The sequence below is a fragment of the Zonotrichia albicollis genome, chromosome 1, assembly GCF_047830755.1.
Source record: "Zonotrichia albicollis isolate bZonAlb1 chromosome 1, bZonAlb1.hap1, whole genome shotgun sequence".
Lineage (NCBI taxonomy): Eukaryota > Metazoa > Chordata > Aves > Passeriformes > Passerellidae > Zonotrichia > Zonotrichia albicollis.
Window position 1 is genome coordinate 3,135,856 of NC_133819.1, and position 24,199 is coordinate 3,160,054.

General features: G+C 39.3%; 1 protein-coding gene across 14 annotated transcripts in view; it reads right to left on the reverse strand.

Annotated features, from left to right (window-relative positions):
• ADCYAP1R1 (ADCYAP receptor type I) overlaps positions 1–24,199 on the reverse strand; it is a 152,768-nt gene that overhangs the window by 47,348 nt on the left and 81,221 nt on the right. For all 14 annotated transcript variants that reach the window (XM_074543582.1, XM_074543464.1, XM_074543365.1 and 11 more), the window contains 2 exons: positions 14,585–14,692; positions 377–412 (listed from right to left, as the gene is read on the reverse strand). In XM_074543582.1, coding sequence (XP_074399683.1) covers positions 377–412; positions 14,585–14,692 — 144 coding nt within the window. The remainder of the gene's footprint in view (positions 1–376; positions 413–14,584; positions 14,693–24,199) is intronic.

Sequence of the window (24,199 nt, forward strand, 5' to 3'; positions counted from 1 at the left end):
GGTAAACTTTATTGTAAAAATATAGAAGTCAAATATGATTTCTATAGGAATTTACATTTATTATCCTCAGGTATTTAAATATGACCAGTTTTCAGAGAATTAATGAAAAGTTATTTCCATCCGTCAATGACAAAGAGTGCTAGTTAATTGATTTAAATAAGATCATTTTGTGGCTTTAGGTAAAATCACATTGATTTATAGAGACTTATGAGATTTTTAATTCCACTTTTTGTGCAAGTATTATAGTTAAATACCAATGTATCATTGTCATAATTGTTGATACACAGACAACTTTTTAATAACCTGAAATTACCATGTGCACACCATTTTCGGGAACAGAAATAATGAGGACATGGGCAGCAAAAGTGGTTCTTACCTGCATGGGTTTGCCCCAAATTATCCACTTCCCAACCTGAAATTAGAAGAATGAAAAGAATTAATTCATAATGATAATAGGTTGCAATTTAATTTTGATAAAAGTTTGACACCCATAAAAGAGGAGAACTGCAGGTTTAAATCTTTATTTTTTCCTTAGTCCTGCGTATTTATGAGTGGAAAAGGGTTTTCAGAAGATGGAATATTGTTAAATATCTGGTTTCATGAAGTTTCATCATCTGGGAAGAAAAAAAATGGATGTAGATTTTTTGTAAAGTTTTTAAAAATTACTTTTTAGGAGAATGTCTCAAAGTAAGGAAGGCGCACATTTCCAAAACACTGTGTCCAAACCCATGCTGCTCAATATCCTAAAACACAACTATCCCAATGGGAAATGATAAAACTATGGGATTACATTAGAAATCTCCCTTTCTTTTGTTCTTAAAAAAAAAAAAAATTGTTGAAATGATGCCGAACCAACGTCCCAACCCCTTGTGCTCAATGTTTAATCAGATTTGGGCTGAAATCAGGTTTTCCTGGCCCCTGGGTGGGTTCTGGCTCAGCTGGAGCTGCCTGGAGCCAGGGAGTGGAGCTGCTGCACCGTGCACAGAGGAGCCTCAGGGAGCTGCTGCAAATCACTCTCAAAAAACCTTCCCAGCACTTCACTGACCACCACAGCAGGTGAAATATTCATTTCAGTTTAGTTCTGCACCCTCTGGAGCCCCAACAGGGCTTCAGGTTGTTCCCCTTTTAACCCCAGTGGTCAAATGTTAATTAGGAGCTGGAAAAACCTTCACCAAATTGTGTGAGAAGGGTTTTGTTAAAAGTGAAATCCAAATAAAAAAATTATTTTGATCCTGTGGGAAAGGAGAAAACATCTAAAGGAATAAAAAAATAACAGGAGGGTTTTCAGCATGCCATAAAATGTGGGGGGTTTATTTTATAATTCACGTAATAATTTAAAACTCCTTGATTTCTGTGTCTCCTCTAAAGTAAGTCTGATGTGCTTTTATAGCTTTTAAGGCAGAAAAAAGAATGTTTAATGTGAAAATGATGGTGAGAGTATAGAAAACTCATCTGAAGCATCAGGCAGGCTGTTTTGTGACTTTGGATGGATTATTAAATATTAATCCTACACATCCAACCTACTGGGGATCTTGGAGGGCTCATCCTGGAAGCCACAGTGAGAACACCCACAGTCCCCATCCTTCTCTGCCCAGCTCCTGCTGCTCCCAGGGTTCCACAGAGAGAATTTAGCCTGGATTTTAGGGAAAGATTTTTGACCCAGAGGGTGGTAAGGCACTGAATCATGGAATGGGCACATTCCCAAGGCTGCCAGAGCTCCAGGAGAGACTGCACACCTCTCCCAGGGATGCACAGGTTGGGATTTTGTGCAGGGACAGGATGATTTTGTGGGTCCCTTCCAAGTCAGGATATTCTGTGACTCTAGCTCCTGGGTTTTGGCAGGTGTTGGGCAGGTCTCTGAATTCTGAGGAGGTGTCTCCAGTGCTCTGAGCAAACATTTTCCTGCAGCCAAGGGGGTTCAGATTCTGTACAGGGCTGAGCTGGCAGGTGCTGCAGCAGAGCTGAGCCCGTGCTCCTCATTCCTGGCAGAACATCAGGGATAGTGTGGTGGGTTCGTGATGGTCAATATTAGAATATTAAATAATAGAATATTTATCTATTCTGCTCAGCAGAATAGTTTGGAGAGACCTTTTTTCCTCCTTAATCCAACCCCAGGTTTATTGGCAGCTGTGTAGCTCAGTTTTAGGAATCTGTTGCTAAAATCAGGATATGTTGCTAAAATCTGAATTCAGAACATGGATGTCAGTCTGTGGTGTGGGATTTTTTATCTGTGGGTGCATCTGAGGATCGAAGGGCAAACCACCACTCCTTTATCACTCTTTCCATGGTGCTTTTCACAGCATCTGCCACTCCAGCCAGCAGCTCTGATGGAATTTGTCCTCTTAGTGAGGTCACCCAGCTCAGCAGCCCATGCCTCTCACTGACCCACACAAGCAGGGTAGAAAAAGCTGCAAGAAAAGCTCCCCAAAACCTCATAAAAATCCAGTTTTAATTTATTATTTGTAATTTAACCTTAAAACTGTGCAGAATTCTTTCTAGAGAAAGACCGGGCCAGTATTATGTAGATTGATGCCTGATGTTCCTGACATTCTGCTTATTACAGTGATGGCTGTAAAACCCACATTTCTCTTAAATTTAAATGTTTTGAATGCAGCTGTTTTCCCCCTACAATCTAAAAAGCATGACATAAAAATTATCAATATTGAATTCTAAACAGAGATAGCAGTTAGTCTCATTGAGATTAAAATAATAAATTTTAGTTAATTTTTAATTTCATGACATCCATAATAAGAGTTAAAACACGTGAATGCACTTTTTCTGAAAGGAATAGGCTTGTTATAGAAATATTTTTTATGTATACTGAAATTATTATTCCATTTCACTCTCTTTGGACGTTATGAAGGGACTCACTTTTCTAACAACATTAATTTTCTGATTTGCAGGAGCAAGCAAGCCTTTTATTAACATATATTTCTATATCTCAGTCCTACCTAATGTACTGAAGAAAGTTCCAGTACAACATTTGTCTGTACAGGCTTTTAGGCTTGATTCATCAACTCAGTTTTCACTAATAAGTTAAGATACTAAGAAGTTAATTAGATTTACATTGGACATCATGCCCTGAATTACAAAAAAAATGTCAAAGTTCATCTATTCAGTGTTGGGAAAAAATGAACATATATGCAATTATATTTGTGGGTGTATGGACATTTTTTTTTTATTTCTATGTAATTATTTAAATATGTGTATTTTTATACATATAAAATATATCTGTGTATGTGCATGTGTAAATATATATCTATTTATGTTTTCATTCATATATATAAATATATAATATAAACAGATATATTATATAATATTAAATTTTAATATATAAACACATATATAATATACAGCATATATTTTTATATTTATATTATATGTATAAGTATTTGATATATCTATAAACAGATGTACATATAATATGTATATAAAACATATAAATACATATATATTATATATGTATATATTGTTATATTATATATTTATATATAAAATATATATAATATATATTATATAAACATATATAAATATATATTTATACAAGATATATCTATATTCTATATAAACAGATATATTTATATATAAAACCAGATATACTTATGTATATAAACAGATTTATTTTTATATAGATATAAAAGGACATGAGGGAACATACAGCCACCACATGCCTTTGAATTCCTGCACACTGCAGCTGCTGCCTTGCCTTCAGACAGTGCAAGTTTCTATGTCCTGAAGCAAAATATAGAAATTTATTTGACAGAAATTCATGGCATTGGTGCTGCTTCCTCACATGTCTGAGAATGAAATGGAATTCAAATGGATTTGTTTTGTGCACAACATTTAACAGGTTTACATAAACCTGACCTTGCATCTAAAGGGTTGTGAGGAATCCCACACACACTCACATTTTTCACAACATTACTTCAAAACATTGTTTTTCTGAGTTATATTTTCACTTTAGTGCCTTTAAGACTCTGGAGTGACCTCAGTAAATTTACTCCACTGCCAGTGATGGAGTGATGGAGTGGGCAAGACTACAGGCAGGACTACCCCTCACTGAATCCCACAAACCTTCTTGATTTCCTACTCTTAGAACACAAACAATGAGAAATGGGTGTGTTTGACTTCTCTGATGAAGAAGAGAAGAGAATGCCCTTTAATATGATTATGCAATGGTCTAATAAAATGCATTGCTCTCTCAGAAATGAAGAATAAATAAAATCTTATTTTCATCTGCATTTCCACTGGAAACACATTTTTCAGGGGTTTAATTCAAGGGTTACATTTACAAGGGACTTTTGAGGAGAGCATGTAGTGACAGACAAGGAGTGACTTTAAAATGAAAATGGGCAGGTTTAGGTTGAGTATTAGGAGAAAATTCTTTACTCAAAGTGTGGTGAGGCCCTGGCACAGGGTACCCAGAGCAGCTGTGGCTGCCCCTGGATCCCTGGAAGTGTCCAAGGCCAGGCTGGACAGGGCTTGGATCAACCTGGGATAGTGGAAGGTGTCTCTGCCATGACAGGGGTGGCACTGGATAAGCTTTAAGATCTTTTCCAACCTAAACCATTTTATAATTCTATTATTCCATGATGGCAACATCTTAAATATCACAGTTTTATGACTTATTTGAATGACATCTGTGCTTCTCACATGTAGTTAAACCCAAAGTATGAAATATGGACACGACAGCAGATACAAAACAGTGCCTTAGAACAGCACTTATTAAATCAATAATTGCTCTTATCAGTCAATAAACTCCTGAGGAAGCTGCTGATTTCCTCAACTCAGGATGGTTTATCCAGTGTATTGACAGGTTGTGTTATTTGCTGTTTGACCAGACTTAAGTAAGTGTCACTCTTTGCGAAGCAAATTTACAATTAATGCTTTAATTGACATTGGTAATTAGATGTTATTTGTGGAATTGCTCAGAGTTCCTAGAGAAGATCTATCAGAATGCTGAGTTGCCAATTCTAAAGACCAAGTAATGAAAATACTCCTTATTTCTGTTTTCTGTGGGAAGAGGTAAAAGAGGGAGTTAAAAAAAATGCAAGGATTTGCCAATGGCTCCCCACAGAGTTGGTGGCAGAGACCCAGACCTTTCCTGCCCTTTTCTTGCACATTTATCAGACTTTCCTCTTTGATTTTTATTTACTGAGACCCAGAACTCATAATTCAGCCCTCACTATGCAACAACTGATGAGAAACTCAACGACAGCAGTTGCTCCTGATTTAAAGCGGACAGGGATGGGGAAGCTGAAGCCAAGAACCAGCCTGTGCACGATGAGCCTCAGAGCCTTTTAGATCTCCTCCTTGGTGCCAAATCTGTGCTGGCTGCTCTCCACCTGCCTGGCATCCTGTGGCTTTGTTTATCTGAACACAGCTCGCATTTAACCCTTTTGTTCCAGCGTTTGTCCCTTATTAGTGGCAGGGCAGGAGGGGATGAAAGGCTTCCAAAGCTCTTCAGTCCTGAATTGGCTTGCCCACACTTCTCCCATAGTCCTGTTGTTCTCATCTCTGTGTTGTGGGTTGGGGGGCTGCTCCACAGAGGTAATTCTCCGAAAGGTTTTGGATTTTGACAGCGTTAAGATCAACATGGAAAGCCTGCACTGTTTTTACTGCACATTGCGCCCTCACAGAAAGTGCAGCCACTGGGGCAGGAAGAGGCTGTGGAACACATTTACAACCTCTTGTTATCCTGCTGTCCAGCTATGTGGATAACGAGCTGGGTGGACAGGAGTTTAATTTTTTCATTCCTGCGTTATACAGCACTGATTAGAAGTTTTACATTCAATTTCTAAATATGAAATAAACCAGTGAGTTCTTGCACTGGACTCCACAGCATCCACCACGCTGATCCTCCTCTCTGCTGTCCAGCTATGTGGATAACAAGCTGGATGGGCAGAAGTTTAATTTTTTCATTCATGCTTTATACAACACTGATTAGAAGTTTTACATTCAATTTCTAAATACAAAATAAACCAGCGAGTTCTTGCACTGGACTCCATGGCATCCACTATGCTGAGCCTCCTCTCTGCTGTTCAGCTATGTGGATAACGAGCTGGATGGGCAGAAGTTTAATTTTTTTCATTCATGCTTTGTACAACACTGATTAGAAGTTTTACATTCAATTTCTAAATACGAAATAAACCAATGAGCTCTCGTGCAAGACTGCAGCATCCACAACGCTGAGCCTCCTCTCTGCTGTCCAGCTATGTGAATAACAACCTGGCTGGGTAGGAGTTTAATTTTTTTCATTCCTGCTTTATATATCACTGGATAGAAATTTTACATTTAATTTCTAAATGCAAAATAAACCAGCAAATTCTCGTGCACAACTCTGTGGCATCCACCACGCTGAGCCTCCTCTCTGCCCTCCCCGTGGCTGCCTGCTGCTCTCCTGCTCCAGCAATCTGTTCAGCCGGCTGGCAAAGCCACAGTCAGCAGCAGCAGGCTACTTAGCAGCTTTTCTGCACTCTCTGAGCTCCCCACATGGGTTCTGGTTCCATACCCTGCCCGCTGTGTCCCTAGAAGGGACATCAGCCCTCTGCCAGTCCTGTGCCTGCACACACACAACCCCACACACACAATATCCAACCATAACGGATGGATGGATAAAAAACAGCTCCTTTGTTATGGCTCTTTGTGTTTTCTAGAGAAGCTGTGGCTGCCCCTGGATCCCTGGAAGTGTCCAAGGCCAGGTTGGACAACCTGGTGATGTCTCAGGTTTTAGCTTTTATATTTTCAGATTTTGTGCTGCTTTAGTGTGTAGTTTTGAGTTTCACATCAGGGCATGCTGAGCTCTGTGCACAGAACAGGGAGACAAAACAATTCCTGCTCCAGCTGGGCACCAAGGACAAATGATCCAAATCTCAGCCCAGGAGCACAAACCCCGTGGGCTGGAGAGAGAAAAACAAGCAGGGTGGGAGTGCCTGGGCTAAAGCTGGGATGGGACAATGAACTGCAAGGTGCAAATGGAGCAGAACTGATCCCAGGGAGAGAGCCCGGGAGCGCTCGTGCATTTTGGGGCCATTTTGGTTCATCTTGGGTGCAGCCCTGGCTGGGCTCTGGTGCTGCCCAAGGTGCATCCATGGAGGCCTTTTAATAAATCCCTGCTTTATTCTTTAACTCTGTCCAGCCTCTGTTCTAGGTCAGCCCTCACAAGGCATTACTGGGATAGTGGATGGTGTCCCTTCCTGTGGCAGGGGGTAGGAACTGGATGTTCTTTAAGGTCATTTGCAACAGAAACCATTCTGTGATTCCATAATTGGTTGATTAATCCAGGGTAATCTGCTTGGGCTTTGCAGTTTCATTAGCAGGATCTGTGGGAAGTAGCAGGCAGGCAATGTCACAGAGTGCATGGCCCTACAGGTGCACACACCTTTCCCTGTGTTAAGTGCTTCCCACAACAATTTCCACGAGTTTGGGTCTCTCCAGCCTCATGACCTATAGCCAATACTCTAAACTACAGATTAAAAGTCGTTTATACAACAGCAGGAGGTGACAGGACATGGGATAATGGCTTCAAACTGACAGACGGCAGGGTTAAATGGGACATGAGGAAGAAATTCTCTCCTGTGAGGGTGGTGAGGCCCTGGCACAGGGTGCCCAGAGAAGCTGTGGCTGCCTCTGGATCCCTGGCAGTGTCCAAGGCCAGGTTGGATGGGGCTCGGAGCAACCTGGGACAGTGGAAGGTGTCCCTGCCCAAGGCAGAGGGTGGAACTCAGAAGATTTTTCGGTCTCTTCCAACCCAAACCATTCTGAGATCCTATTATTCTGTCATTACCTGCAGATCTCCATTTGCCTTGACAAAGGGATTTGTGAACAGAATGCTCACACAGAGAATGCTCACAAAATGAAGTGGTGCTCGTTTTATTTAGAAAACAAGAAAACTGGGGCAGAGGATAATCAAGGGTAAGATTGGGAAGCCTTTTTCGTATTTGTGTGTTTGAATAAGAGCTGGTGCCTAAGGACATCTGAGTAACTGATGCTGTGGGGCAAACTCATTCCATCCAGTTTATCTACCTGAAGATAAATTCACCTGGATTTTAAGTCTTCTCTCATAAGGGGCAGAGAGACTGGAATTTCCAGAGGATGGTTGGGTTTTGATATCTGTCCTACCAGGAGAGGAAAAAGCTTCTGCAAAGTCTTTGTTACCCAGAGGTTTGTGCAAGACATGGCAGTAAAGGCAGGGATAGACAGATACATAATTTATTTCTTCCTATATCCCAGTTTGTCTTCAGGGCACAGGGACAAGGTCCAGAAATCATGGGAGAATTCCAGTGAGGTCCCACATGGAGAACAGAAAGGCCAGAGCACACAGGGCAGGCTAAGGCAGCATTATGCACAGATATGATCAATAACATTTAAGGGAAATCATGGCTTTATTCTTTTCTTCCTCTTTCCTGTTAAAGGATGTGAAACTAGAAGTGGACTGAGGTCACCATAGCAACTAAGCATCATCTAAACATTATCTGAGTCCTTCCCTTGAGTCTGGCTGTCACAGGAGCATCCATCAGAGTGCAGGATCAATGCAATTATTATTGAAGGGTCTCCTAGCTCTGAAGAGGGAAGGGATCATATCTGAGAGAAAAACAATTTTTTTTTTTTTCAAACAAGAACCATGAAATAATTTGAAACATTGCCCAACAGAGATTGTCAGTTCTGGAATAACTCCTAGAGAAGAAAGCAAATTAAATGCCTTGCTCAAAGGTAAGCATGAATGTGTGCCCACCACACCTAAAATCCTGCAATAACCTGGATCTCTTTTCCCAGTCATTTGGGTCAAGAGGACAAAGATGAACAGAGCAAAGATTATTAGGAAAGGTTGAAAGATCTGCTCATGTTGCCCCTTCAGTGATACTTCCATCTATCACCGTTTGCAATCCAAGTGTTCTCCAAACCACTCAGCAGCCCTCAGCATCTTCCACCCTTCCATTCTTCCCAAAGATACAGGAAATTTCCCCCCCCCAAGGCCAAATTAACTCTCAGATCAAAGTTCTTGAGCTGTGCTGCAGCTTTCCCCTGACCACTGCAGGATGTCCCCCTGCAGAGGACCAAGGACTTGATCTCCAGCTGAAATGCTCTTATTTGTACTGCATGTTTGAGTATCAGAGACACAGAGCTTTATGTCCCCATAATTTGGTGGGAAAGGCCATAAAATGTATTTTTTTTTTCTGCTAGAAAACATCTGAGAGGCTCAGCTACTTGAATAGAATTGCAGATCCAGTTACTATCCTTTGATGACAGCATTTTCCTCCCATTTTCTCTGCATTGCAGATGGACTTCATGATGCTGTGACCATGGAGGCTTAATTATAGCTTGTCCTCCTCTCTTTGGAAAAGCTGGAGTAATCCCATGGCTTTACTGCCTATGCAAAGCCCATGGATGAAAACCAGCTGGAAATTACTTGCTATCTATCAAGTGCCATTATATATATATTTTTTTTTAATTTTTAATGGTTTATACATAAAATTGATATTATATAATGGACCTTTGCACTGAACTTGATTATGACTGCTATGTAGGATCTTATATAAAATTAAGATGAAACAAAGGTTTCAGAGTCCTGGTTGCTTTAATAAATAAATAAATATAAATAAGCTCCAATGGCTCATTATCATTCCCATGATGAGAATGCTGGGATGGGTCATACATGTTTTCCACAGAAAACTTGGTTACAGGGCTTTCCTTCCCTCAGTTTCCAAGCAGGATGTTGGAATATTTATCCAGGCAAAACATCCTTGAAGAGAAATCTGGACCTTTGCATTGATCTTTTGCCTTTTTGACAGGCTAATGCAATTTCCAATTTCCCTCTGCTGCAATGCTGGCCTTAATTTCAGCAGTAGCAACAAAACCCTGCATCTTTTACCTCAGTAGAAAACAAGCATACAATCTTCCAGGGATATTCGGGTTTTTAGGAGGCCCCTGATCCTTATCAGTCACTTTTTGTTCCTGTCTAAACAAAAAACTATCAATACATGACCCAAACTAATAGAAACTGTAATTTGCAAATATTTCCAACAGCTTTCACTTTGGGAAGTCAGTGACTTTTATTGTCTTTTCACCCAGTTTGGGGGTTTTGTACCATTTTTCCATGTCAGCTTTTAAAGCCCTTTACCAGGACTGTCTCTCCAGAAAGGACACAAAAGGATTTGGAAATAGAGCATCACTTCCCTTCTCATTAACTCTTCTCTTGTCATCCCATTCTAATTGATTAGGGATAAAACTAAACTCAGGCAGAGTCTGCTTCCCAAATCCAATTAACCCCGTGCTCATTAATCCCACTGTCCACCCTTGGCATCTCTACTGCAGCACTTACGAGGCCTGGGTTTCTTACACAATCAATTAATCAATTAATTAGTTCAACAAAGTACTTGAGTGTTTCCCTGTGTTTAAATGGGATCAGTGACAGACTATTTCCAATTTCTTGCCATAACAGAGCTCATTGCCTGAGCACTGATTGTGTTCAACCAAGAGAAGCAAAAAGGCAAAGAGTTTGGTTCTGAAATGTGAGCAGAGGATGTAATTCCCTCCTAAACTCTCTAATACCTGATTACATTCTTTATTCTACTGGATTTTAATTAGGAACCCTTAATCCTGGTGTCAACATAGGAGAGGTTTTACGGCTTTGGTAAAAATTAGGAGAATTTTCTCTGTTGTACACAGTGAACCATGTTTTGTGGTAAATGTAGCAGGGAGTGTCCTCAACTGAGCATCACATAAACTACCTGAATTGCTGGAAGATTCAGTAAGAGCTGCTCATATTTATTATTTGGATTTGTGAATGAAAGCATTTTCCAAATGTGGCGCATATGGCAATGCTCAGAAACTGTCAATTATCCTTTGTATTACTCCTTACTGCAAATCAAAGGACTGAAAATGTGCTCATTTCTGATCTGTTGATTGAGTTCCATTTGGGTGTGTTTATACATTTCAGAATATTTCAGCTGTACAGTGCCAAGCAGAAAAAAACAGGGATTTTGCTTCTGTAGATTTCCATTGCCAGGCAATATCATCTCTCTCTGGAAAAAAAAATAAGGGAAGAAAATACAAAAAAAAAAACCAAACCAAACCAAACCAAACCAAACCAAACCAAAACAAAACAAAACAAACAAAAAAAAACCTAAAACCCCAAAAACAAACAAACAAAAAAACCCAAAAAAATTAAACAAAGAAGAGAAAATTCTCCAGCTGGGAGCGCAGATCACTGTGCCAGGGCCATCTCTAGGTTTTGCCGTATCCTACTGAAAGGTTAACATCACAGAAAATATGATTTTCTTCTTTTTACCTCTTCAAATATGCCTTAGAATGCTTTAAATATGTCTTGTTGTGGAGTGGGTGTTTTTGGAGCCAGTGCTGGGAAGGCACTGGAGAAATACTAACATACAACAGAGAGGTCATGGAAATGACAGCTCCTGGTGGAAATAATGATTGATGGATATCAATCACAGAAATCCATGTGGAAGAGGGAAAAAAATTCATTTTTTGGAACTATCTAGAAGGAAAGGCACTGTAATCCCTAATTTACAAGATGAGATAAGACTCAGGAATTAATAAGATTTTTTCCATTGGAGGAAAGCAATCTCCAGTGGAGAGATTTTAAGAACAATACTTTCATTCACAGTCTGCATCTGAAAGGAATGAAAAATTCTGGTGATTCTGGAGGATTCGAGAAGTGAAATGAAGTTTTAGAAGGGAGGGTTGCCAAGCACGCAGAATTTCACTTTCAACTTTCTGCATGATGTTGACAGCAGCTCAGAAATTACTATTTGGTTTAATTGCAGTGAAGGTTAAAGCAGAGCAGATTAAAACCAGCAACAGCTGGTATTTTTAGCTAAATACACAGCTAATTTTTCCAAAAAGCATCCCTCCAGATGACAGCTTAGTTAGTAATTTTTCTTTTGTAGTCTCTTTTATTTTTTTTTTCCCATTTTGCTCCATATGGAAATCAGACACCCAAGTAAAGGCAGTCAGATTCCTTTCTGAAATTCCCAAAACAAGCAGTGACTTTGCTCACCTCCAGACAGGCATTTGAAAGGGGTCAGAAAAAGCATCTTCTACAAGAGCCCATTGATTTCTATTTAATGAACCAGAAATCCATGTGATCACTTCATAAATTCACAGATAAATTTAAATATCCAAAACCAGGTGAGATATTTCCAACCCACTATTTAAGATCAGCACATCCCATGATTGCCCTGGGATTATGTTGTACCTTCAGCTGCTTCAGAGCACAAACTTTTTAAAAGTATAATTCAAAGTTATTTTTGCATTTGTAAAAATTATCTATGGCCATATAAAAATGTTGCTGTACTAGGAATGATTTTGCTATTAATAAATATTATGTCCATGCCCAGCCTAGAAACAGAGCAGCAGCCAGAGGACACTATAACAATCCCTAAAATGTGATTATCCATGTCTAAGAAACATTAGAGTTCTGTAATAACCCATTATTTAGGGAACCATCATGAAATGTGGCTTTTTTCATTAAACCCTCATTGAACAAATACATTTGGCTAATTAAAATTAGCAGCAATGATGGCAAAGCTGATGCTGATTCACCCAGGAGAGTGAATGGGATGTTGATAACTGGGATGTTGATAATTCCACCTTGGGGTCAGCAGTGCAGTCCCAGCCACATCTGCTGAGATTTCAGGTTAAATGTTTATTTGTTTATCTAATGAATGATGAATTTTGGGTGTGTTCCTGGTGAACAGATGCCCAAAATTCCCTCAAACCCAGCCCTACACGAGGTAACAGCTGTCACTTTTATTGGGGATCCCATGAGGAGATGAAGAAATGGGACATATGTTTCCACTGGATGGAAAATTCTTCCCTTAGGGTCGTACTGTCACCCTGCCACAGGCCAAATGGGAAGTACAGTGTGTGAGGAGATCTGTAAATCCTGGAAAAATATTGAAAAATGATATTTCAGCCCTTTATTTTACATAGATAAAATAAATAAATAGAGCTCATATATATAAAAACATATATTATAAGCTTATATAATAGATATAAAATATACAATATAACTATATAATAATATATTATATACAATATATAATATTCAATATATTACATATTGATATAATATATTACATTATATATTATATGTTATATATATTATATACTATATATTATATATTATATATTATATATTATATATTATATATTATATATTATATATTATATATTATATATTATATATTATATATTATATATTATATATTATATAGTATATATAGTATATATTACATATTATATTATTTCTTTATTATTTATGGTTATTTATTTATTTATTTATTTACTTGTCTAACGGCTCTATCATTTTTACTGAAAGAAATTATATTTTAATGCAAACAATTTGTATTATTTTTCTTTAAGCAATTTTTTGTAAATAAATAAAATATTTATTTAAATAAATAGAAGCCATGAATATAATAAATACAATAAAAATCTTGATTCTATTTAAATCTATAATATTTTGTTTAAAGTAAGTATAAAATAAATATAATAAAAAATCTAATTTTCTTATTGAAAGAATTTAATTTAAATTAAAAAAAATATTTATATTTAAAAGTATTTTTCCATTAGCAGGTAGCCATTTACTTAAGACCTGGAACAGGTCAAATTGAGTTGATCTTATTTCTAAAGTGGGTCATTGGTTAGGTGACATTGGTGATGCCTGTGCCTGCACATGCTGGAATGGAAGTGAGGATTAAAAGTGAGGATTTCAGAATTCCTGGAGCTGTGTATAAAACACTGTCTCCTAAAAATGGTGCTCTGTGTGTGTAGCAGTGCAAGAAAAAGCACATTTTTGACTCAAGGCTGTAAATGAATAATTGATTGATAAAATAAATTTTGGGAGAAAGGATCCACAGTGATGAACTTGTTCCTCAAAGGACAGTGCTAATTAAGGGATCTGCAGTGGGTGCTGGGAGCAAATGTTCCAATCTGTGTTAATTACCAGCACAGGGACAGAAGGATGCTTATGTCTATGTTTATAATTATGTTTATATTTATATCTATGTTTGTGTTTACTTTTAATGAGACATAAACAAAAATCATCACACACAAAAAAGTGATGGAACTTCTGCCTCTCTCCAGAAACCTTTCATTGCCAACATGGGAATTAAACCCATTTAATTTGGGTTGAACCCCAACATGGATCTGCTCACTGCTCATCTCAAGCCTATGTTCTCCTTCAGCACAAGCAGAACCTGCTCTACATTTTTATTATTTCCTAAAATTGATTCCAATTGTGCTCCCCAAGACCCAAACACAGATTTAGGTCCGCACTGAATTCAGTGAGACCCAAAGGCAGAAGATTCCCTTTAGCAGCTCAAATTTGTGATATTTTCATGTCGTGCAATCTGTGAAGACTTTTTGTTCACATCTCCCCTCCCTCCCTGTGCACACTCACATAGCTACACACAAATATCCTGGTTTTCTGTGATTTATTTATAGCTGGAGCCCAGCTGGAGAAGTTTTTGATGTCTGAGGATCTAAGTGAGGTTTTACACTTGTGCTGGCCACGAGGCTTTACCAGGCAGAGGTGAAGAAGAAAGAGAAAATACTTTACCATCTTCAGAGATGATAAATCTGAAGAGTGCAGGACACTTGACAAAGACAATTTCTCCCACACTTGCAGGTTTCCAGCATGTGATATTGTCCCACATTCCTGGGCAACCTGTGGAAGACAAGGAGGGATAAATTAAAATATGTTAGTGGTGGAAATCCATCCCTTTCCTCACACTGCTGCTGAGCTTTGTGGTTGGTTCTTCCTTCTAGAAATACAAATATTATTTTTTAGGATAATAAACAGCATCAATTTCCTTGAGAAAAAATATTTTTCATTTATAGGAATAGCATAAAATCCTTAGTCGCATCACACAGTAATGGCCAGACTTTACTCTCCCAGAATATGGCACTCCTTAGTCCCAATTTCACTCCAACATGCCAGAAACAAATTTTCCCTTGAGTATGAAACCTGCTGCCATTCAGTTATCATCTTTCAGAAGTGCTGGGTTAATTAAAAAAAGACAAAACCAAAAAACTTTATGGATCATATCTTTGTTTATTAACTCCATGAATTTCTGTTGGCTTCAATCCTTGTGAAGGTTTGGGAACTCACTCATTTTGAAATTTGTCTGAAAACTGAAAAGCAGTTTCTGCTTCATCCTGCAGCCATTTCTGTGGATATGTGAGACAAACTCACTCTTCCATCCCACTTATTTTCTTTTAAAAATGCCCTTCCTCACCAAAGAACTGTCCTAACATCATTCATTATTTTTACTGCAGCCTTTGCTCTAGAGAATATAAACTCACAATGTCGAAAGAGGGATTTTTTTGACCTCTAATGATTTCTTGCATAAGCTAAAAATAGATGCAGGTCTTTAATAACAGTTCAAAGATGATGCCTCAGGTAACAAACTTTGAATCAAAGGTCTGAGTGGTAAAAAATCCCAATTTCCTGCTACATGAATGCAGGAAGAGGAGGTGATGGGACTCTGGGCAGGAGCTGTCTTCTCTTGGGATACAAGAAAAATTAATTTAAAATTAATTGTAAATACAGTAAAGGAACTCAGCTCCTGGTTCTTTCTGGTCTCTGTGCCAAAGGTGTGAAAAACTGGCTTTCAAGAAGAATAAATCTTCCTGTAATTCTGCAAGCACCATTTCACCAGCTCACAAACCTTGAAGGTTTATCTAGTGTACATAAAAACTCAGAGAAATATCTCAAATTTCCAACTAATATTTTAAAAAAATACTTATGGAGTGATTCTCAAATAAAAATCATCTTTTGCCTCAGCAGGAAAAGCAAGAAGAACCAAACCTAAACATTTCCACTGCTCATTTGCATTTGATGTTGAGATTGAGCAAATAATCCTATCAACCAAAAAAGAGCCTCCAGCTCCATGATTTTCTACGAGGTTTTCTGTGAAATTTCTCTCCCTTTGACTGTGTGCCAAGGGAAATAAAACCTTGAGGAAAAGCAGATAATACTTCCAAGTATTTCTGCCTGGCATGGGTCCAATTTAACGAGATGTGGGTGATGAGCTCGTTAAAGCTGTGTGGGCTCCCCCAGCTCTGGTGATTCAGCAGCTCCCCATCAGGGATGGTCTCAGCACTGGATTTGGTGTATTTTCTTTTTCCCCATCAGATTCAGTGGTAGCTAATCCACTCCTATTTTTTTTTTAATTTTTTCCAGTCCTATGTTTTATTTTTCTCACAAAAATAGAAGGCTGAGAGTACCACGTGTGGTGAGTAGAGCAGACCTGAGTAAGTTGGTGTTTAAAGAATTAGGTCAGTATCAAACAACGTTGTTGTGATATTCATCTTAATAAGAAGACCCACCAAAATATAAAATTGTGGCAAAAATGCTCATTAAATCATCACAGGAGCTGGAAAAAAAATTAATTCTTTACATTTGCTCCTCTACCTCTCTTTTCCCACTCCTATCCTGGATTGTTTCCTTTGTTAGGTGACGATCTCACCTCATGAGCGCTGTAATTCACTAGAATATATCTAAAAGTCTCAAAACCTGGGATTTGAAAGGTTTGGACTCTCTCAGCCCATGGTGGGGACATTGAGGTCTCCTGTGCAAGAATTTGGACTCAATGATCCTTGTGGGTTCCTTCCAGCTCAGGATATTCTGATTTTATAACTCTGTGATACTGTTTATGTACTAAAGATGGTAATCACAACCACGTTGAGTGCTGTTAGATTTTATTTTCTTTGATAGCTTGCGTGTGTCCATGCAGCAGGAAATGCATTTTCCATGTAAATCTGAGGATGTGCAGCGACAGGTTTATGGCTCACTGAAGTGAGGCGCTATGTACAAAAGGAAATTATGTGTGAACATCCACGTTAATGAGACATTTGCTTACAAGGGATGCTTGAGATAATCAGTGGTTAATGAGATCTTTGGAGAAACACCTGTTGGTCTTGCTTGAATTAACTGTGTTGAATAAGAATAGGAAAAAACCTTTATTTTTTATTAATATTTCAACATAGATATTTTCCAATATTATCCAGGAATGGATAATGCAAACCAGAGAAAAGCAAGGATGTCCTCAGGCTGCAGAATAGGAACATCCAGAGTATAAATATCCCATGGCAGTGTGGATGAAATTCAGTTATAGCAGGTGGCTGATTTCGTACCTATTCCATGCAGAGATAAAAACCAGCCCCATTTAAAAAGAAATTACAAGTTCATTGTGTTAGAAAACACTGATGTGCTGACATTGGGAGAGAGAAGCAGCAAGTCAAGTAATTTACCTTAAAATAGGAGAGAGATGGAGGTTGTAAAGAATTCCCCATCAATAAGAACATTGTCTGATCCTGCTTGGAAAAGTGCACTTGAAACAAATAATTTAAAAGAGCAAAGAAAAGGATGACAACAACAAAATAAATAAAAATCAAATGGAATAAAGGGCAGCGTGCACAATCTCCCTACATTTGTAAGCCATGCTGCAGCCAGCAATTCCTGCTGGGTGAAATCTGCCCACGGAAATCAAAGTGACTTGAGTGTGAAACTGCCCAGCGGGGCCCCCTCTGGCACTGATGGGGTCTCCCCACTGCCCAGTGACGTAGGGATGCCCAAGAAGGCTTGGAAAGAGGTGGCTCACACACTCCAACTGAAGCTGGATAAATTTTCCCAGTTTTTAGCATCTTAGGAAATCAATAATGACAAGGAATAGTTTTAAGGAATAAGATTTCACATAGGAGGGGATGAAAAAAAAATTACAGGTAGTGGTCCTGCAATCGAAATAATCACAGATTTAAAGAGGAATTAAGGTTGGAAAAGCCCTCTCAGAACATCAAACCAGCACAGCCAAGTCCACCACAAAACCCTGTCCCCAAGTGCTACATCCATGTGTTTTTTGAACACTTTTAGGGATAGTGATTCCACCACTTCCCTGTTCAGCCTGTTCCAATGCTTGACCACCTTTCCAGTGATGAAATTTTCCCCAATATCCAATCTAATCCTCCCCTGGCACAAGCTAAGGCTGTATCCAGAAAGCCTTCTCTATCAAAATTAATATTTTGACATTTTTCTTATCTCCAGCACCCCTTTTTCAAAAATGGGGGGCTGCACAAAGGAGTAATAGTGCAATGGGCAATGGAATTTATGGATTCATACATAGACAGGAGGATTCATAATAGACAAGAATTTGCATAAAATTTGTTCCCCTTGGCAAATCAAGAAAAAATGTAATTACATAAATGTTAGACTTCTGTATTTTTCATGTAGGGAAATAAAGGCCTGAGATGAAAATCCAGCCTTCTGGCTTACAGCATTCAGTTTGATTTTCAGTTCCTCTCCTCATTTATTGGTTTAAAATATCACCTTCAAGGTCGTATTGCCTTCAGGAGAGTAATATCAAAGGAAAGGTAATGTAACAAAGCAGCATATTAAACTGAATTATGTGGTGCACAATAACTTCTAAAGGGCACACTACATATAAAGCCTTGCAGAGAGAGGGGAATATGAGATAGGAGCTCTCTGTTCCTTCATAAATCTGGGTAAATACCAAAATAAAGAATGGCTTGAGCATGGCCTGGGTATGGGGATTTGATTTCCAAAAGTAATTGACATTTCAAAGTGTAGGTGTCATTGAGGAGTTCCTGTCACAGAAATGTTGTTCCTGGAGCTGTTTGGAGTTGGGCACCAATCCTGGAACTGTGTCAGACCCAGCACTGAGCACTCCCAGCCCAGAGAGACAAAAGCAGGGTGGGCAGCAGGACAAGGGAGGGGATTCTGCAGCTCTGCTCTGCTCTGAGATCCCACCTCCAGCACAGAAAGATGTGGAGCTGCTGGAATGAACCCAGAGGAGGCCACAGAGATACTCCAGGGCTGGAGCCCCTCTGCTCTGGACCAGGCTGGGAGAGCTGGGAATGTTCCCCTGGAGAGGAGAAGCTCCAGGGAGAGCTCAGAGCCCCTTCCAGAGCCTGAAGGGGCTCCAAGAGAGCTGGAGAGGGACTGGGGACAAGGGATGGAGGGACAGGACACAGGGAATGGCTCCCAGTGCAAGAGGGCAGGGATGGATAGGGTGTTAGACATTCTTTACTGAGGGACACTGGAAGAGCTTCCCAGAGCAGCTGTGGCTGCCCCTGGATCCCTGGAAGTGTCCAAGGCCAGGCTGGATGGGGCTTGGAGCACCCTGGGATAGTGGAAGGTGTCCCTGCCCATGGCATGTGGTGGAACTGGATGATCTTTAAGTTCTCTTCCAACCCAAACCATTCTGGGGTTCTCAGATTCTTTAGTTTCATTTGAAAGTCCAGACCATAACAGAACTGGAATTTCAGAGAAATTTATAAAGAGAGAAAGTTGGTTTTTTTCCTTTCCCAGTTCTGCTCCTGATAAATTTTGGAATTATGAGAACCAAGTCTGTTCTTTCATCTGGCCCAGTTATTACACCAGGAAGTATTTTTTCTATCCAAGTCATGCTGTTATTGCGCAGAGAAGCACCTTTTGCTGTCTAACCTGGTATTCATTCTCCTCATCAGCATAAAAGCTTTATGTGTTCCTCTAAGGGAAGTTCTGCATTTTCTTTACAGGAAATTTGTGCATTTCCTGCACAAAATTTAAAAAAAAAACCCCAAAAACAGACAACTGTGGAGGGCACTGATAGAAAGTTTCTCATTATCACTGAACCACAAAATTGTGGAATGGCTTAGGTTGGGAGGGACCTTCAAGATCATCTCATTCCACCCCTGCCATGGGCAGTGACACCTTCCACTGTCCCAGTGATGCCTTGTGAGGGCTGACCTAGAGAAGAGACCAGACAGAGCTAAAGAATAAAGCAGGGATTTATTCAAAGGCCTCCATGGATGCACCTTGGGCAGCACCAGAGCCCAGCCAGGGCTGCACCCAAGATGAACCAAAATGGCCCCAAAATGCACGAGCGCTCCCGGGCTCTCTCCCTGGGATCAGTTCTGCTCCATTTGCACCTTGCAGTTCATTGTCCCATTCCAGCTTCAGCCCAGGCACTCCCACCCTGCTTGTTTTTCTCTCTCCAGCCCACGGGGTTTGTGCTCTGGGCTGAGATTTGGATCATTTGTCCTTGGTGCCCAGCTGGAGCAGGAATTGTTTTGTCTCCCTGCTCTGTGCACAGAGCTCACCATGCCCTGATGTGGAGCTCAGATCCACACACTAAAGCTGCACAGAATCTGAAAATATAAAAGCTAAACCTGAGGCATCACTCCAAGCCCCATCCAACCTGGCCTTGAACACTTCCAGGGATGGGGCCTCCACCACTTCTCTGGGCAACCTGTTCTGAGATAAATTATCAGCTGGAGATGCACATTTGCTTTCCCTAATTACAAAAGGCAATGAGAGAATGCCTCATTTTAGGGTTAAACCAGCTGGAATCAGAGGAATTCCACAGGTATAGTCCAAGTCTCTCTGCCAGAGTAGTATGTGAAGAACAATAAACTTTGACCCAACTCCCCAGCACTTGACCCACCTCAATATTTTCCATCAGCTAACCTTAGTATAAAGCTTCTCAGAACTGTATTATGATTATGTAGAATTCATTCTTTATGTAACGAGATTTATAAACCAGCAAAGCAACTTCTACTGGTGCAGCATTATCAGTAAAGTGACTTGTTTTGTGGCATGACATTCTCAGAGATCCAAGTGCAGCACTGTTTGCAGAGAACTTTTAAAAATATCACCTCAATTAATGAAAGAGAACATTAGAAAAGATTATTTGAGATATTTCACTTCTAATGCACTGTGTTAGTAACAGATTATATTAAAAACTAAAAGGGAAAGCACTTAAAACACTGAGGTTTTTGATTGGAATACTGGATTTTATAGCACATTATTTTAATAAAATTATTAATATTTATAAATATTTTTATATTTTACTATATACTATTTTATATTTCAAAATATAAAACATAAAAATATATAATTTTATATTAAAATGCTATTATAGAATATGACTTTGTGATAAATTCAATATATATTTTAATTACAAATACACATTTATTGTACATTATCATCCTAATTATATTATGTACATATTTATATTATTATTTATCAAATAATTTATCTATTATATATTACAAAATATTTTACAAAATATATCATACTTGGTATATGAAATATAGTGTGTTTTACAATTTCTATATTCCTTGAAGATTTCATATATGGCAAAGATCAGCTTTTAAATGACAGGAGCTGTTATTTACAATCATAGAAGTGAGAATTCTTTTTCTGTTTTAAAAGCTGTTTAGTTCTTTTCAGTCACAGGATATTTATTCCTAAGGTCACACTCTTGCATTGATACCTGCCAAGAAAACCTCATCCAAGAAAATCTCCAGAATCTTTCAAGTGCTTCCAGCCAACTGGCCTTAGGTGAGCTTTGAAGAGTTTTAAAGGAGAACTTCAATTTGGCAAAATCTCTGGAACATTTCTTTGTCTAATTAGGCAGCAGAGTAAAAAGCCAATAAGCTGTGAAATCAAGCAGAGTTGTTGTTTTTTTTAAACCTGCTTTAAATATAATAAAAAGGATTGGCTGGTCCTCTCTGAGAAAGTCCCTGCTTGGCTGTTTGGGAGGCAGGGAGACTCTGTGAAATTACTGAAAAAATCAGGAGGTTTTTTTCCTTTCCCATCACTGTTGGAGGACATGAGGACACTTCCAAGCTGCCAGAAGCCGAGGCAGTGCCAGGCTCAGCAGCTGCAGAAAATCCAGCCTTGCTCAGGACATGGGGTGTGGGAGAGCACGGGGAGCTGCTGGACCACCCGGTCCCCTCCTGGTTCTCAGCTTCTTTTCTGCCCCTGCCAAGGCTGGGATTGAAGGCACTTGAGAGGATATATCACATTCAGGCTTAAATGTTTATTACTTCTTATCTATATTACAAGTTGTGAGTTAACAGAATTCACAGAATTCCCAGAATGACCAGGTTGGAAGAGACCTTCAAGACCATCGAGTCCAGCCCAGCCCCAACAGCTCAACTCAACCCTGGCACCCAGTGCCACATCCAGGCTTTGTTAAACACACCCAGGGATGGGGACTCCACCACCTCCCCGGGCAGCCATTCCAGAACTTTATCACTCTTTCTGTGAAAAACTTTTTCCTGATGTCCAACCTGTATTTCCCCTGGCGCAGCTTGAGCTCTACAGCATTCTACTAACAAGCTAAAAATGGCTCACTATCTTTCTATACAAGGTCTTTTAAGGGTAAACTATCCATTTAAGAAATGACACCTAAATTATTTTCACTTTTAACCCAATAACTAATCACTCAGAGTCTTCAATGTGCACTTTTTTATCCAATTACACAAAACCACCCAAACCCATGGAGAAGAGGTGGAGAAGAAGGTGAAGAAGAAGGAGCAGCTTTCACCCCAAAACCTCCATCTTGCTTTATATCTATTACTATATTCTAAACTCTTAAACTCTGAGTTTCCCACCCTGTGATCTCACACACTTCTATCCAAACTCCACACCCACATTCCCAGTTCCATCATTCCATTTTGGAAGCTTCTCCATGGCCTCAGGTCAAATGCAGTGCTCTCTTGAGGGTCTGTGCCATTCAACACAGAAAGTCTGAAATTCTCAGCAGCCACGGTTCCAAGTTCTCCTCCCTTATTTGTGGGGGCAGCCAGAACATCATCATTCTCCCCCAGCACTGGTTCTGACTCACTTCCCTCCCTTCTGAGGGGAAGGAGACAGCATCCTGCACTTTTCCAGCTCAGTCTTTCATTAATTCTCCAGGCTGAGACAGACGGGGAGAGGGAGCAGCTCCGTGCATCACACTGCCACAAATTTTAATCCTTACATGGCTCAGAGTAATTTCTGGGAAAAGCATCATAAAAAACCCTCCCTGAAAGCTGAAGAGTCAAGGCAGACTTTGAGGAGATGGGTTAATAATCATAAAAAAGTGTTGCTCTTCCACAAAAACCTCACCTTTCCTTGGTCACATACTATGGCCACAACCTGGCCATAAAAAGGGATTGAGCAAGGACAGCAAGGTGGAGCACTGTCAGCTATTAATTAATAGTTTAATTAATATTATCTAAGCATGCAACTGGTTGTGGTGTTGAAGTAGCTGGATAGGAATAAATACATGTCTATAAAATATTACATATATTTAATATATTTTTCCCACAAGTATTTATGTGCCTCACAGTGAACCTGGCTTCCAGCTAAGGCTAAAAAGGTAAAAAATCTTCCCAAGCTGGAGAGCTGAACAGTCCACTGACAGTTTTGCCACCCTTGGAGTGATATTTGGCCCATTATGAGATTTATGGGCCTCTGAAGAAGACATCTGGAAAGATCTCTGGGATAAACAGTTGCCATGGAGACAGAGAAAGTACAAATTTTTTCAGACTGTCTTTTTGGTAATTTGGAGTCTGCATTCCCTTGAAAACGGAGACAGGATTTAATGGCATGGAGGGAGACGAGGAGAAAATTGAACAGCAGGTCTCTTGAGCCTTGAGCCTTTATTATTCACAATAATAAATTCACAGCTCCAAATCTTTTCTGTCTCAAAAGAAAAGAATGATAAGGTTTTTCTTTGATTTGTTCATTTCTAACTAATCCCACAACAGCCCTGGAGTGGGACTAAAATGGGACACAAACCTTGAACAGTCTCTGAGTCTGAGTCTTAAAAAAATCCCAACACAGGAGAACAGGATTTTGAATGGGAATTATTCAGGCAAAGCCTGTGGTTAATAATTGCCCAGTCAATAACATTTGTCAGGAATTTTGACTTGCTTCTAAAAGGATAAACAGACAAAAGAAAACAGGAAAGCAATAAATGACTGAAAAGAGCAACTGACCTCAAGTCTATATAATTGATAATTTCAGAAATTGAATTAAATTGTGGTACAATTTAAGATCCCTCAAAAGAAATTAACAAATTATTACTTTTTATGTTTCAGGGTAGCTCTGTGTGCTAAAAAAAATTTCTGCTCTTTTTTAAAGCTGGAAAACAAAACCAAACAAACCACAACAAATGGTGACACTGAAATCTAAATGGCTCTCCAGAGCCAGCATTGTAAGATCAAGCTGCCCCTTCATATTCTGACTCCTGCTCCCCATCTTCTTGCTTTTCTGGTGTTTATAAATAGAATTTTCTCAGTGGAAAATGTAGGAGAAGATAACTTCTAACTGATTTTGGGCCAAATCCACTCCTGATTTCAGCAGAGTGACGCCAGTGGGGACACCCCTGAGAGAAAT